The 15,043-nt window shown below is 51.5% G+C and overlaps 1 protein-coding gene across 6 annotated transcripts in view; it reads left to right on the forward strand.

The window, feature by feature from the left end:
* nfia (nuclear factor I/A) overlaps positions 1-14,792 on the forward strand; it is a 41,092-nt gene extending 26,300 nt beyond the window's left edge. For 2 of the 6 annotated variants that reach the window (XM_061779471.1, XM_061779474.1), the window contains exons 3-10: positions 1,763-1,828; positions 3,862-3,936; positions 5,939-6,056; positions 8,238-8,362; positions 8,587-8,634; positions 11,176-11,342; positions 11,647-11,812; positions 12,441-14,786. In XM_061779471.1, coding sequence (XP_061635455.1) covers positions 1,763-1,828; positions 3,862-3,936; positions 5,939-6,056; positions 8,238-8,362; positions 8,587-8,634; positions 11,176-11,342; positions 11,647-11,812; positions 12,441-12,577 — 902 coding nt within the window. In that variant the 3' untranslated portion in view covers positions 12,578-14,786. Of the gene's footprint in view, positions 1-1,762; positions 1,829-3,861; positions 3,937-5,938; positions 6,057-8,237; positions 8,363-8,586; positions 8,635-11,175; positions 11,343-11,646; positions 11,813-12,440 lie in introns of all 6 variants that reach the window. The other 4 variants (XM_061779473.1, XM_061779477.1, XM_061779472.1 and 1 more) reach the window with 3 other exon arrangements.
* Positions 14,793-15,043: the final 251 nt, after the last annotated feature.

Below are 15,043 nucleotides of genomic sequence, written 5' to 3' on the forward strand. Positions count from 1 at the left end.
AATGGGAGCCAGGCAGAGTTCAAAGGTCATGCGCATTCATATAGCGCAAGGTTGGCTCGTTTCCACGTTTTCCTTCGCAGTCGCTATCAACAACATCAACATGCTACCCGCAGCTCGCTGACCTTTGCCACTCAGATGGCTACTCTGTGTGTGTGTTTGTGTGTGTGTGTGTGTGCGCATCTTTTGTTCTCGCAGAAGGTACAAGATGGCAGCCGCTCAAAGGAAATAGACACAAACTTCAAAATGGTTGCCAGTGATTTAAGATGGCTGCCAGCCTGCAGAGAGTGGGTGTGTGTGCGTGTACGCACCCCCACACACCCACATACACACGCACACACACAAACACACGCAGACCAGGGCATGGGGTGACGTTAAAAATTGTGATGGAATTGGTGTTTGTGTTATTTGAGTGTGTGCATGCATGCGTGTGTGTGTATATATATATAAAGCTAGCTAGATAGATAGCGAGCGCAGGGTGTGTTTGTATTTCCGCTCGGCGTCGCACAGCCAGGCGGGCGGGAACGTCTGAGAAAGAAAATCTGCCGGGAACTAAAAAACATTCTTGTACGGAATGTCGAATGTTTGTGTTTTATTTGCTCTCGACTTGGTGATGTGCACGCACACGCACACACGCGACTCAGCTGACGGCGTCTGACTTTCCCACCAAGTGAGGCCTCACTTTCCTTTCCAATCACGTGGAACGCACACACATATTTCACACACGTAACACACAACGCACATGCACGTGTAGATGACATGTACGCACACACAAGAAACTCGCACGCATACATACATAAATACAGTACACCACACACACATCATACAAAACACACATAAGTACACGATACACACTCACACACGCAACACACATGCACATACAGACAGACACACGAGACACTCATATACACACGCACACACCTACACGGCACACACACACAAAAAACACACACATGCACACAAAAAAACGCACACATATATATTCACAAACACTCGCACGGACGCACGCGAGACAACACACTTGAAAAAGTGGTTAAGACGTGCGCTTTTATTTTGAAGGCTTGTGAAGCAATTGAACGAGGCTTTTATTGTGAAGTGGGCATGCTTCACTGTTTGGGGTCGGGGGGGGCGCACGGGCCGCTACCCTCCCACACCTCATTAGCATATTTCAGTAACCTGGATGTGGGCGAGCGGGCGGGCAGGCAGTGTGTGAAAGTGCTGACCAACACACGCTCATCACCCCCCACCCCGATGACACACACACACACACACGTCTCCCTCCTCTCGTTGTCATGGTTACGCTGATGCTTTTTGTTTTAGGCTAGTCAAGCACACGCACGGACGCAGACACGCATGCACACACGCGCGCACGCATGCATGCACACACCCACCCACACACTGTGTTCTGAGTTTGAATTCCCAGCATGCTTTGTGTATGTTGTGTGCGTGCGTGTTTTTGTGTACATGTGGTTTATTGTATGTATGTGTGTGTGTGTGTCACGTGCACGTGTGGTAGCGTTCATACAGTAAACGTGACCTTGGACCTGTGCGTTGGCGCGCGTGCGGCGGGCGTGTTCCTTCTCAGCGGCGCCTCCTGCAGGGTGGCGTTCGATAAAACAATATTTTCAATATTTCTAAATGCGAGTGGAAGCGCCGCCACGGCCGCTAAACGGTGAACGCGCGTGCCGGGAAGGCCGACGCACAGCCGCCGCGATGTGACGCGTGTGTCACGTGACGCTCACGTGTGTGTGTGTTGTGCTTGCAGAGGGCGGCCAATCGGAGAGCCCGAACCAGGCCGGTGAGTCCGACATCAAAGAGCAGACTGAAAATGGTGAGATGCACGCGCACACACATAAACACACACACCCACACACGCGGGAAAAACGAGGGTGTCGCAACAAACAAATAACAACAACAACAAAAATCTAATTGAGCAAATTTTTGTTGCATTGTTGTTTTTCTGTGGGTAAATGTTTCCCGTGCTGAAACGGGTCACGCTTCAAGTCCTATTTTCCCAAAATGTCAAATGTTTGGCGGCCCACTCAAGTCCACGTCTTGCATAACGCTAAAGACAAAAGTGCGTGACGATAAACAGCTTCTGAAAAACGCTACCAGGTAGTTACAAAATTTGCACGCGTTGCCCTTTAAACTTTGCGGATACTAGTGCAGAAATCAGCCCGACGACTCAATGAAGCCGTTACACTCTTGTCTTTATTCACTCGTAATAACGGTAAAGACGCGCAATAGTTGCCACACGTTGACAAATTCATACATATTCGTTCATATCTGAGAAATAACATTTATTTTGCTGTCTGCTGTGGTGTCAATGCAAAATGGCTGCCTCACGACAGATCCCTCTGGTGTATTGCGACAACATGGTTACTCCTAAAGACTGCTCGAGTGACATTTATTGTCGCTCCAGCGTATTATACATAGGTATAGGGGGGGGAATGCCCATTTTATAAATGTATGCCGCCATCTAGAGGTTATGAGAAAGTGGTACATGTTCATTTCAATAGTCCACCGCCACCTAGAGGTTAAGGGAAAGGTGTACACTTTCATTTTAATATGCCAGCACCACCTAGAGGTTTTGAGAAAGGGGTTCGCTACACTTTCATTCCAATATGACGGGTACGTACATAAGACTGCATATACGTACAGTTGTGCTTATAAGTTTACATACCCTGGCAGAATTTGAAAAGTATGTTTTTTTTAAATACTATTTTTTAAATAACAACAACCATCATTAATTTCTTTATGGTTATGTTTTGTTTGATGATAGTGCTTTTCTGAAATGTTTGACAGTTTAATTTGAATCCCATTAAAATCAAATTAAATGTGTTTCGCCAAACCTTCCTGTTTTTTTTTTTTTAAAGAATTGTTCACATCTCACAAATTCTGCCCGGGTAATCAAACATATGAGCACAACTGTTTTCTCACTTACTAAATAAAAGTAGGGCTGTGAATTTCAAAAGAAGAGCAAGTAAATAAAAAGAAAGTAATACATGTTCAAATGAAGTGCTTAACTTCAGAATAATTCTTTGAAAAAAAGAACAAAATAGAGAGAGAGAATACTTCATGTTTTGATCATATGGGAAGAAGCAAAATCATGCATTGCAAAAATGCATTATACACAGGTAGAAGGGTTTTCCAGAATTTTGAGGCCCACTTTGGGGGTGCGCATTATACACGAGAAATTACGGTAGGTGAATTGGTAACTCTAAATTGCCCGTAGGTGTGAATGTGAGCGCGAATGATTGTTTGATGTGCCCTGCGATTGGCTGGCGACCGGTTCAAGGTGTACCCCGCCTCCCGCCCGAAGATAGTTGGGGTGGGCTCCAGCACCCAGCGACCCAAGTCACGAGAAGCGGTGAAGAAAATGGATGGATGGATGGAAAAGAGGAGAAAAATGCGATAAATATACAAAAATGTCCTTTCATTTGGGACACCTAACAGGAAAGACATTTTGTCATTCAAAGTTTGAGAAGTATTACTGACAATGTTTTTTTCCCCTACCTTTTGATTGCTAATGATAATGACAATGATAATACTTTGAAATCTTCATATCAGTCAAAGGAATTGATTTTCCAAAAGAAATTGTGTGAAAACGAGCCACGGAGACAAATGACGGCCGACGCGGGACGGGACGGGAGCGCATTTCGACTCCCGATCCCGAAGCACAATCGGAGCCGATCCCGCCCGCGGTTTGCGCTTCCGGTGACGTTCGATCGGGACGCTACACGTGCGCAAAGAACGTACACAATATGCCTTGATCGTCACCATCGAGCCACCGTGAGAGTTTCCCATAATTCCTATGATGAATGGTAATCATAATATTCCAAATCTTTCTTGTGTGTGTTTCAGGTCATTTGGGTTTCCAGGACAGTTTTGTCACTCCGGGAGTTTTTACCGTTTCCGAACTTGTGCGAGTCTCACAAAGTAAGCAAAACACGACCCCTAGGATGCGTGTGATGGATGGTGCCGGTGGGCGGGGCCAGGCGGGGGGCGGGGCCGCGAGCGCGCCGATCGACAGGCCGCTATAGATCTCGCTCTCTCTCGCTCGCCCGCCCGCTCGCTCTCGTGCCAGTCTGCACTTTTTAAAGGTCGTCGTCCTCACGCGCCCGCTCATCAAAACCCCCCGAGCCTCGTTCGCTCGCATTTCCTGAGTGCTCATTGGCTGCAGCTGATGATGTCATTAGACTTTGACAAAAGTCGTCATAGCAACCGCGATTCTGGAATGGCGTCATGTGACGCGTTTGCAACTTTGGAATCCGTCAGTTCAACATCAATCAAATAACTCCTTAATAATGGAACACACACACGCACACGCGTATATATATATATATATATATATATATATATATATATATATATGTGTGGGTGTGTGTGGGTGGGTGTGTGCATGTATGCGAGCGAGCAAGTGCGCACACTAACGTGAAACAAGAAGACAACATATGCTTAGTTTGGTCACCACGACAACGCTTCCTTAGCTTCACTTCGGGTTTGGGACCAAAAGTAGCGGGACACGTGAATAGGGACGTCTGGGAGACCACACACACACGCGCACGCGTGCATCAGGTGACCTTGGCGTTGTTCAGCCATTACACAATTCATTGGCAGGCCAGCGCGCGTGTGCGTGTGCGCGTGCGGATCAATATTCTATTAAAGCGGCACACAGCCGGTGAGGGGGGGGCGGGGCCACTCATGTAGGGTACTTAGTGGGATTGGTCGCGTGACTGAATGTCTGCACCACCTTGACTTCATCATCATCATCATCATCATCATGTGGCCTGCCGCTCACTTACAACTTCCTGTTAGCCACTTCCTGTTAGCCACATTAGCGCAGGCTCCCAAAAGCAACCCATAAAAACTGCAGTCACTAATGCCGAGAAAATAACTTAATACACGCACACACAAAATCTTTCTGTCCTTCTTCCCTTCCTTCCTTAGTTGATCAATATTAAGATTTTATTTGAGTATTCCGTATTCCATCTCATAATAATCCAACAATTCAGACCTGCACTTCAAACTGCACTGAAGGCTCCGCGCACCCGGCGGCTCTCGTCAGGATTCGTCCGCCTTTCAAAAAGCTGTGAGGGAGCGCGTCGAGCGGGGGCGGGGCATTCGGGCTGGCGTTTCGGACGTCGCTTTTCGAGCCGATCGTTGTCCCGTCGGGCGGATTTGACGTCAAAGCGGCCGGTTTCTTTCGCGCTCCTCTTTTCTCGACGCCACACCTCGACGACTCGTGCGCCGCCTTCTTTCTCCTCCGAGGGCGTCGCCGCGAGGCGGAGCCATCTGGATTCCGGAGGCCGATGCCGATGTGTGGCAGAAAAGAAATCCAGAACGGATGAATCGGCCCATGAATTTAAAAAGTAACTTTGGACCCTTAATGCTTCCAACAATTAAGATCTGAATTACAGGCAGAACATCTGACGCATTAGTTTTTGTTCGACTTTACAACAGTACTTTTCAAGTCCAAAAACAAAAAATGGATGAATTTCGGCCATCAGCGTATGCGGAATAAAAGCAACGTCTTGAGTCAAGTTATCGGCAAAACGCGATTCATGCAAGCTTAAGAAATGACAACTTGGACACGCTCCATTTTGAAGGGATCTGGATGAAGACGTTTGCAAAATGCAATTTTTGTTGTTTTGCTGCCATCTTTGCGCGTGCGTGCGTTTGTTATGCTGATTGTTTATGGTTTATGTTTTTGTTTTACTCTTTACTTCCTGTATTGTTTTCCCCCCTTTATGTTGTTTGTAATGTGTAAATGTTCTTTTTAAATCTGCCGATATTTGCCAATTTGAAAAGTGTTGCCCAACGAACGGGTCGGGCCTAATTTCAAGTCTGTGCAGTTGAGGAACAACCAAAACTGTATGTGTGTGCGTGTGCGTGTGTGCGTGGGTGTGTGTGCGTATGTGTGTGCGTGCCTGTTGGTCAGCTCCCATCGCGGCCGGCACGGGTCCGAACTTCTCGCTGGCCGACCTGGACGGCTCGTCGTACTACAGCGTGAGCCCCGGCGCCGTGCGGCGGCCGCTGCCCAGCACCTCCTCCTCCGGGTAAGAAACTCTCACGTGAGCACAACCTCCGCCATTAAAACTCCTTCCTTGCCGGCCATTTTCAAAGCAGAGTACTTTCCGGCAATTCGACCCGGAGAATATCGTTGCGTTCGTGCGACAATGTAAGCGGCCGACTTACCGAAAGAAAGAGGCGACTCTCCTCTTTCGCCATCAAGAAAACGTTTGTTTTGCCCTTCTCGAGTCATCAGCAGGAGAACCAAAAACGACTTCATGACTTGACGCTGACATTTTTTGCACCTCAAATGATCAAACAACAAAATTATGACTTTTGATAATAATTGATGTACAGATATACGAGAAACGCTGAGTTGAACGTCAGCGACGTTTTCACACGCCGTTCGTCATTCGCTCCATCAACCGCGACATCTTTCCTCACCGTGGCGACGCACGCTCTGTTTCCAGCGCGCATATATACGTGCTCGGTTGTCGTGCGAGGTGCCAAAACCCGTCCGACTTTCAACTCATTGGCGTTTCTCAGCCTCAAAATCGACGCGAAGTGCCGCGAGTCATCCTCGAACCTTTAGCTCAAATTTTGATCTCAAATCCAAAGCGATGGAACGCCGCCATCTACAGGCATCGGTTGGTCGTTGCGGTGGTGGCGAGATCCTCTTCCACGCCAACCTGTTGAAAAACGAATATATCCGTCGGTGGCAGTAAACGCTTGGATTCCAGTTGACGATTCAAACGCCCTCGGCGGCGAATGCGTTATTAGAGATGCTGCGGAACCTCAATTTGACGGGCTAATAACGTCCACGAAAGCTGTTTGTCTGTTCATTTAAAGCGCTTTTTTGTGTGGCCTAAAAACACTTGCACAGTACACAATTATTGTAAATAAATCGCCGTAGCTTTCATGAGCCGCCAGGTCGGCTTCCTTTTTCACCTGCGTCACGATCGGATGGCACCCAAAAGGGGGGGGGGGGGTTTGACAAAAAAAAAAAACACGGTCCCGTATAGTGTTACCACGACAAGGACCTTTCACAGGTAAAAATAATATATATATTTTTTTAAATATATATTTATTGAAAGCACTCGCTTTGACTTTGACAAAAACAATAAACCTCGTGAAAATCAGTTGACAGTCGAGCAAGTTACGACTTCATTTTCGCGTCGCCCCTGCCAACACGGCCGCCACGTAGGCAGGTCTGACCGCCGGATTTCGTCTTCACGTCTGCGACAACGGCGGCACGACCCGGAAGCACGGACACCGGCGTCTGCCTGTCGATTGCGCCAGAAAAACGACAATTTTGGAACGAACAATCTTTTTGAAGTCCAACCACAACCAGACACGATTTTTCAGTCCGTTAAATCCGAAGTCTGGTAAATCGGGGTTCCGCTGTTCTTCTTTGATTCCATCGCGACTGTCGGCTCCTGGCACGACTCCTGCAGCCGGGCCCCTTCTGCTCATCCGGCTCGTGGCAGATGGGGGGCCCCCGTCTCTAATTGCTATTCGCAGCCCCGCTCATTGTCGACTTGTACTTGGCAATTCGACGGGCCGGCGGCGCAGAGTTCGATTCGTCCCATCGCTCGCTCGCCCGCGAGAGAGACAGCGAACGAGATCCCGGCCTCCGCCGAGCGCCGGCCGCTACGAGGCGTGCGGGGCGTTGCCGGCGTTTTCTAATAGCCGTCACGCGTGTAAAACGAAGGCTTTGCGTCTCCCGTCCCATCCCGTGGTCTCGCCGGCTTCTCTCGACTCGTTCGCCGGCCCTCGTGCCCGACTGAACGTTTTGTCGGGGTGGCGCTCCGCGTTGTTGTTCACCGACGGCGGAAGTCCAGTTGCGCAGATATTCTCCGTCCAAAAATGTCACGCTGTAGTGAAGCAAAACGGGTTAGCGCGAGGGTGTCAAACACATGGCCCGCGGGCCAGAACAGGATGAGAAACACATTAACTGCTTCAAAGTAGCTGTCGTTGCGGATTTTTACTGACTAAGGATACAGGAAAGTCAAAGTATTTACGACACCGAATATTCCAAAATGTCAATCAACAGGTTGAGTTCAAAAGAGGTTGCTCGGGTGGAACGCTTTGATGTTTTTTCACGGAAACGTTTCCAAGGCAGGCGGATCAAAGTCCCTGTTGCGCAAAATCCGTACGGCGTGGAGCGACGTCCGCCAGACGACACGATCTCGCAGATCTCACAGTTGTGTGCGCGTGTGTGCGTGCAGCTCTGCCAAGCGCATCAAGTGCATGGAGGAGGACGCCGACAGTCCCGGCGACGACCCGTATTATCCCGCTCAGGGACGCTCGCCGGGCAGCGTCGGCCAGGCCGGCGGCTGGCACGAGGAGCAAGGTACGACACACGCACACGCACACGCACACACAGTTAACGAAGGCGCTCCCGGGAAAGGTAGCGACTCGGTCGTCACGGCGACCTCCGCACACACGCCATGCCGACGTGCGTTTGCGTGATGGTGCCCTCTGTGTTGATGAGTGGAATGTTCACGCTGCTTCTCTTCTTCTTCTTTTTCTTTTTTTGCTGTTTTTTTTTCTTCTTTTTCCTCGCCGGGAAAGCAGGATATAAGCTACGCGGCTCGCTAGCTAGCTCCTTCATCTCCCGACAAGGTAAACACTCGACAGCATCCGCCCTTCCCGACTTCCTTCACGCCTTCCTTCCTTCATGTCTTCGTTCTTTCTTTCTTTCCTGATTCCTTCAGTCCTTCCGTCTTTACCTTCCTTCTTTCCTTCTTTCCTTCCACCTTCCCTCCTTCTTTATCTTCTCATTCCTCCCTCCTTTCCTACATTTTTTTGTCCTTTCCTCCTTCCTCTCCGGCATCACACCTTCTCCACCCACGCTAATGACATCATCGAGCTGCTCATTGATTGGCTGTGTCTTTGTCGCGTCGCGGGAGGCTCCTCCTGTCTCTCGTCGGTCGCTTGTATGTGATGGGCGGAGCCAGAGGCGGCTGGCCACGCCCACAAGCCTCCAGACATCACTGTGCCCTCCCCGCCCCCTGCTTATTATGTTTAAAACAAAATGGCGCTGACGAGCAAAGTCACACAGGAAATCACACAGCAGGTGAAATGAATTACTCAGGATGTGACACAGGAAGTGAAGTGACACAGGGAGTGACACAGGAAGTAAAGGAAGGCACAGGAAGTGAAGTGACACAGGGAGTGACACAGGAAGTGGAGTGACACAGGAAGTGACACAAGAAGTGATACAGGAAGTGAAGAAAAGCACAGGAAGTGAAGTGACACAAGGAGTGACACAGGAAGTGACATAGCAAGTGAAGGAAGGCACAGGAAGTGACACAGGACCTGAAGTGACACAGGAAGTGATAGTGACACAGGATGTGAAGGAAGACACAGGAAGTGAAGTGCCAAAGGGCCAAAGAAGACGTCTCCGATGCCGAATGATGAAACAGGAAGTCAAGCAGGACGTGAGTTATCGTGATCAGCTCCGTCTTGGCCAGAACATTGCGCGGGAAATCCCTCTTCCTCCTCTTCCTCGTGCGCCTCCTCGTCTTCGTCACGCCCCTCTCGGATTCCTCGCCGCCGTTTTATCGTTTGGAAGACATCTTTGTCCGGAACTCGGAAGAGGAGGAGGCAGCGAAGCGATTTAATTTGCAAAGCGGAAGCCATCGTCCCCTACTTGAGCTGTCACCTTATCGCGGTGGAGGGGTTTGTGTGTCCCAATGATCCTAGGAGCTAAGTTGTCTGGGGCTTTATGCCCCTGGCAGGGTCACCCATGACAAACAGGTCCTAGGTGAGGGACCAGACAAAGCACGGCTCCAAAACCCCCTATGATGATTAAAAACAACATTTTCCCTTCCCTGGACGCGGGTCACCGAGGCCCCCCCCTGGAGGTGGGGATCGAAGGCGAGCGCCCGGTGGCCGGGCCTGCACCCGTGGGGCACAGCCCGAAAGGGTAACGTGGGTCCCCCTTCCCATGGGCTCACCACCTGTGGGAGGGGCCATAGGGGTCGGGTGCAGTGTGAGCTGGGCGGTGGCCGAAGGCGGGGACCTTGGCGATCAGATCCCCTGCTACAGAAGCTGGCTCTAGGGACGTGGAATGTCACCTCTCTGGCAGGGAAGGAGCCCGAGCTGCTGTGTGAAGTCGAGAAGTTCCGACTAGATGTAGTCGGACTCGCCTCCACGCACAGCTTGGGCTCTGGTACCAGTCCTCTCGAAGGGGTGCCTCTGGATTGGCAGACTGGGGTGGTGGTGTGTTCCAAATACAGGGGAACTGGTAAGGTCTATTCAGGGGTCTTGTTCACGAGTGAGGGAAGAATGGAACGGGAGATCGACAAGCGGATCGGTGCGGCGTCTGCAGTGATGCAGACTTTGTATCGGTCCGTTGTGGTAAAGAAGGAGCTAAGCCGAAAAACGAAACTCTCGATTTACCGGTCGATCTACGTTTCTAGCCTCATCTATGGTCACGAGCTGTGGGTCAACAAGATCCCGGATACAAGCGGCCGAAATGAGTTTCCTCCGCACGGTGTCCGGGCTCTCCCTCAGAGATAGGGTGAGAAGCTCGGTCATCCGGGAGGGGTTCAGAGTAGAGCCGCTGCTCCTCCGCATTGAGAGGAGCCGGATGAGGTGGCTCGGGCATCTGATTCGGATGCCTCCCGGACGCCTCCCCGGTGAGGTGTTCCGGGCACGTCCCACCGGGAGGAGACCCCGGGGACGACCCGGGACACGCCGGAGAGACTACGGCCTTCGGCCGGCCCGGGAACGCCTCGGGATCCCCTCGGAAGAGCTGGAGGAAGTGGCTGGGGAGAGGGAAGTCTGGGCGTCCCTGCTAAAGCGACTGCCCCCGTGACCCGACCTCGGATAAGCGGTAGAAAATGGATGGATGGATGGATGGAAGCCATCGTGCCGTCTCCGCTTCTGTCTTCGACATCATCGGCGCGCACGGAAACGCAATGATACATGCGCACAGACACACACAAATACACACAGGCACGCATACACGCACGCGCAAGGGGAAATGCCCACTGAGAGTTGAAGCGCATGACTTCGTCGCTCTCTCCCTTTTCTCCGCACGTGCGAGTGTCTCTCGCCCTTCCGAGTTGACGACGGCCCGCACGCACGCCCGTCGTCCGACGGCGACGCCGCTCGCGTTTGACTGACGCCCGCGCGCGTGTGTCCGTGTGTCCGCAGCCGGCCCCCACGCGCCCCCGTCCGGCCTGCACTTCTCGTCGTCGCCCATCCTGCAGCAGCCCGCCGCCTCCTACTTCTCCCACGCCGCCATCAGGTACCACCCGCAAGACCCCCTCAAGGACTTCGTGCAGCTGGTGTGCCCCGACGCCGCCCAGACGGCCGGACAGGTGGGCTTCCTCCACGTGAGACGCGTACGCACGGAAACACACGCACACGGATGCATATGCACACACACACGCAGACACGCAAACTCTTACACGTCTTGTGTATGGAGTTGTGTACTGCAGTATTTGTGTGTGTGGGTGCGCGTGTGTGGTCAGTGGATATACGCGTGTGCGTCTAAACAGCAAATCAATACCACCTCACGCACGCGCACGCACACACACACACTCGCAGCAGCAGCGTGAGCGACTTGTTTATTACGTGACTCGTTACTACGATGACTCCCGTCCTCTTCGCCCCCCCCCGCAGCCCAACGGCAGCGCCCAGGGAAAAGTCCACAATCCTTTCCTGCCCGCGCCCATGCTGCCCCCCCCTCCGCCGCCGCCCATGGCCCGGCCCGTCCCGCTGCCCGTCGACGCCAAGCCGCCCGCCGCCTCGTCCGCCGAGGGGGGGGCCGACTCGCCGTCCTCGCCAAGTGAGTGCACGCGCACGTCGACGGAGGATGACAGCGATGCTGACAATCGCTCGCAAGTTGTTGTTGTCGTTGATTTGATAAGTTGGAGGCCGACGCTTTCCCTTAACGGCTCATTTTCATATCCTTTGATCGATTAGCACTTGTTTTTTCTGCCGCCTTGGTTTTCCGCGGGTAAACGCCGGAACAGCCAAGCTTCAAGACCTATTTTCAAAAGTTCCTTTTAAGATAGTAGATCTTATTCTAAGAATCTGATCAAGTCGGTTCATACTAGCTCGGTGAGATGTTTTCACTAGAAAGAAGATAACTTCACTCGGCAGCGTAGGACACGTTTGTTTTTGTTTACGGCCGCTTCTCGATTACGATCCGTTTCGCGTCACGGTTCACGGAGTCGTGACTCGGAAAAAAAATTGAACGTGTTTAATATTGAAGAGTTGGCCGCGACCCGTATTATTGGGACAAAACCACTTTTAACACACCTCAGACCGCAGGATCGTCTTCGAAGACAGAAGATGGTCTTCAACGGGCGAAATGCGGACGAAAGGGGCCGATTGTCTCCACGTGCGTCCGGGGCCCGCGTCGCAGCGGACCCGAGAGTGACCCGTGCCGATGTTTTCCTTGTGCTCCTCAGCGTACTCGGCCCCGCCCGCCGGCTCTCCCGCTCAGCGATTCGTTAGCGTCGGGCCGCGAGACCCCGCCTTCAACATCCCGCAGCAGCCGCAGGTAAACGTCCGCGGCGCGCGAACCCCGCCCGCCCCCGGATGCTAACACGCTAACGCATCAGCTTCCGCTGTGTGTGTGTTTTTGTGATTTATGAACATTTCAACAAACATACACAAACACACACACAAGGGCAATTAAAAGTGATGACGGTTAGTGTTATTTTGTGTTAGTGTGTAACTGTTAGTGTGTCAGTGTCTGTTTGTGTGTTTGTGATTGTTGGTGTGTTAGGGTTAGTTGGTGTGTGCGTTAGTGGCAGTAAACAGAAGCGGCTGGCCTCACATCACCATGGTGACACACTGGCCTGTGTGTGTGCGTGTGAATGGGGGGGCGGTCTTGGCCGTGGGGGGCAGATGGCAGCTTCTTTGTGCGGGAGCGGGCACGGTGCCCGAGGCGGGCAGCAGGGCGGTTGTCGTGGGCAACTACGGCGGTTGCCCACGGAGACAAAGATGGAGAGCGTGGGGGTTGGCACCTCTTCATGCCAATGACACACACATGAACGAACACGTGCACACAGTTAAGAGTGTGTGCGCTATGAAAGGTGCGGTCACCATGTTGAATGACATCATGCCAAAGACGTTTGTCTCGTGTGTGTGTGTGTGTGTGTGTGTGTGTGTTCCACGTGCACATCTTCAAGGTGACTGTGTGTGCATGTGCGTGTGTGTGATGTGCTGAGTCAGCGCGACGCATGCAAAGAGAGAGGTTATATTCAGTTGAAGAAGACCACCACATCACGTATGTTCGCGTTCACGTCTCACACACAAACACACACGCACGCACGCACTCAGCATTTGCCTTCTATGTTAATGACTTGGAGTTATTAAGCTTCTTCATGTCATCTTGACTTATTCGTGTTATCTTCCTCATCGTCAGCCTACTGACAACATGACTACACACACACACACGCGCGCGCGCGTGCGCTCGCAGGGAGTGCGTTTTCAGGGCAGTCTGCAGTGCAGAGCGAGGAAGAAAAGTCCCAACGTCAGCAAGTTGTATTGATTAAAAACTAACCTTCCACTCTTCTTCTCCTCCTCTGTCTCACACGCACACACACACACACACACACACACAATCAATCACTACCAGACTGCAGACAAAGCCTGCAACACACACACGCGCACACACACTTTATTACAAACTTTTACTTTGACTTTTTTCCAGAATGCATTTTCTGAATGATTTGTGTGTGTGTGTGTGTCTGCGCCCGTGTGTGATGCATGTAAAGAAAAGGGTATGCGGGGAGGGGGCGGTGATGCGGTTACCTCGGCGACGGCGGTCACGTCCCGGGCCGTCCGGTCGCCCCTAACGACCAGACGTCATCAAGACGGGACAGCGAGGACACGTTGACTAATACACACACAGACACGTGCACACAAAAAAACGGAGGTTTACGAGAAAGTGCCTAGGAAGTGATCTGTCGGTGCCTAGAAGGTAACTACAAAAGTGATTAGTCACTGACCAGAGGTTGACTAGTAGTAGTAGTCTAGAAAGTGCCTCAAGGATGAATAGAAAGTAATTAGTTGGCGACTCCAGAGTGACTACAATTTGATTAGTCTATGACGAGAAGTCGATTAGTAAGTGACAAGTTGGTGGCTAAAGAGTGACTCAATGGTGACTAGTTTGTGAACAAAAGTTGACAAGTGGGTGACTTGTTGATGACTAGATGCTGACTAGAAAGTATATAATAGGTTGGCAAGTGACTACTTGTGACTAGAGGATGACTAAAAAGTGACTAGTTTGTGCCTAGAAAATGACTAGTGCAAGACTTGAAAGTGACTAGAAGGGGATTGTAAAGGGACGAGAAAGCGACTTTCTATGATAAACTAGTCAATTTCTGACTAGTTTGTCATAGCAAGTTACCATAGGAGGACGAGAAAGTAACTAGAGGATGACTACAACGTGACTAAAAATATGGCTAGTCTCTGACTAGAAGTTGACTAATGGGTGACGCGAATGTGACAAGAAGGTGATCGTAAAGGGACTAGAAAATGACTAGCTTGTCATAGAAAGTTACCGCAGGATGAGTAATCTGTGACTAGAGAATGACTCCAAAGTGAGTAGAAGTTGACTAGTCGGTGACTAGTTGCGATGACGTGCCGCTGACGCAGTGTTGTTGTCTTTGTCAGTGGTACCTGGGCTAACTTGGATTCCAGAGGCTCTTCCTGGCCCCCGCCCACCTGGACGTCCCACCGCCCGCCCGCCCTCCCGCGCCTGACTCCGCCCACCAGCGTCCACTTGTCGGCATCAGCATGGCTAGGGGCGGGGCCAAAAATCACAGCTCCGCCCCCAACACCTTGAGAGGTTCCTTCCTTCCTTCTTTTGGGGGTGGGGCCAAACAGGACCACTCCCCTCATTTGCTATGGCCCCGCCCCCTCAGGGAGGGGTCTCATCACCAGCTAAAAGCCCCCACTGTAGACTCCGCCCCCTTGGGGGCCTATTTCCTGGAAGGAGCTGAGAGTGGGCGGGGCTTGTTGACTCACTGCTGGTTGTCACGTGACCTTGACTCCTCCTCCT

Source organism: Phyllopteryx taeniolatus, chromosome 7, assembly GCF_024500385.1.
Source record: "Phyllopteryx taeniolatus isolate TA_2022b chromosome 7, UOR_Ptae_1.2, whole genome shotgun sequence".
Taxonomy (NCBI): Eukaryota; Metazoa; Chordata; class Actinopteri; order Syngnathiformes; family Syngnathidae; genus Phyllopteryx; species Phyllopteryx taeniolatus.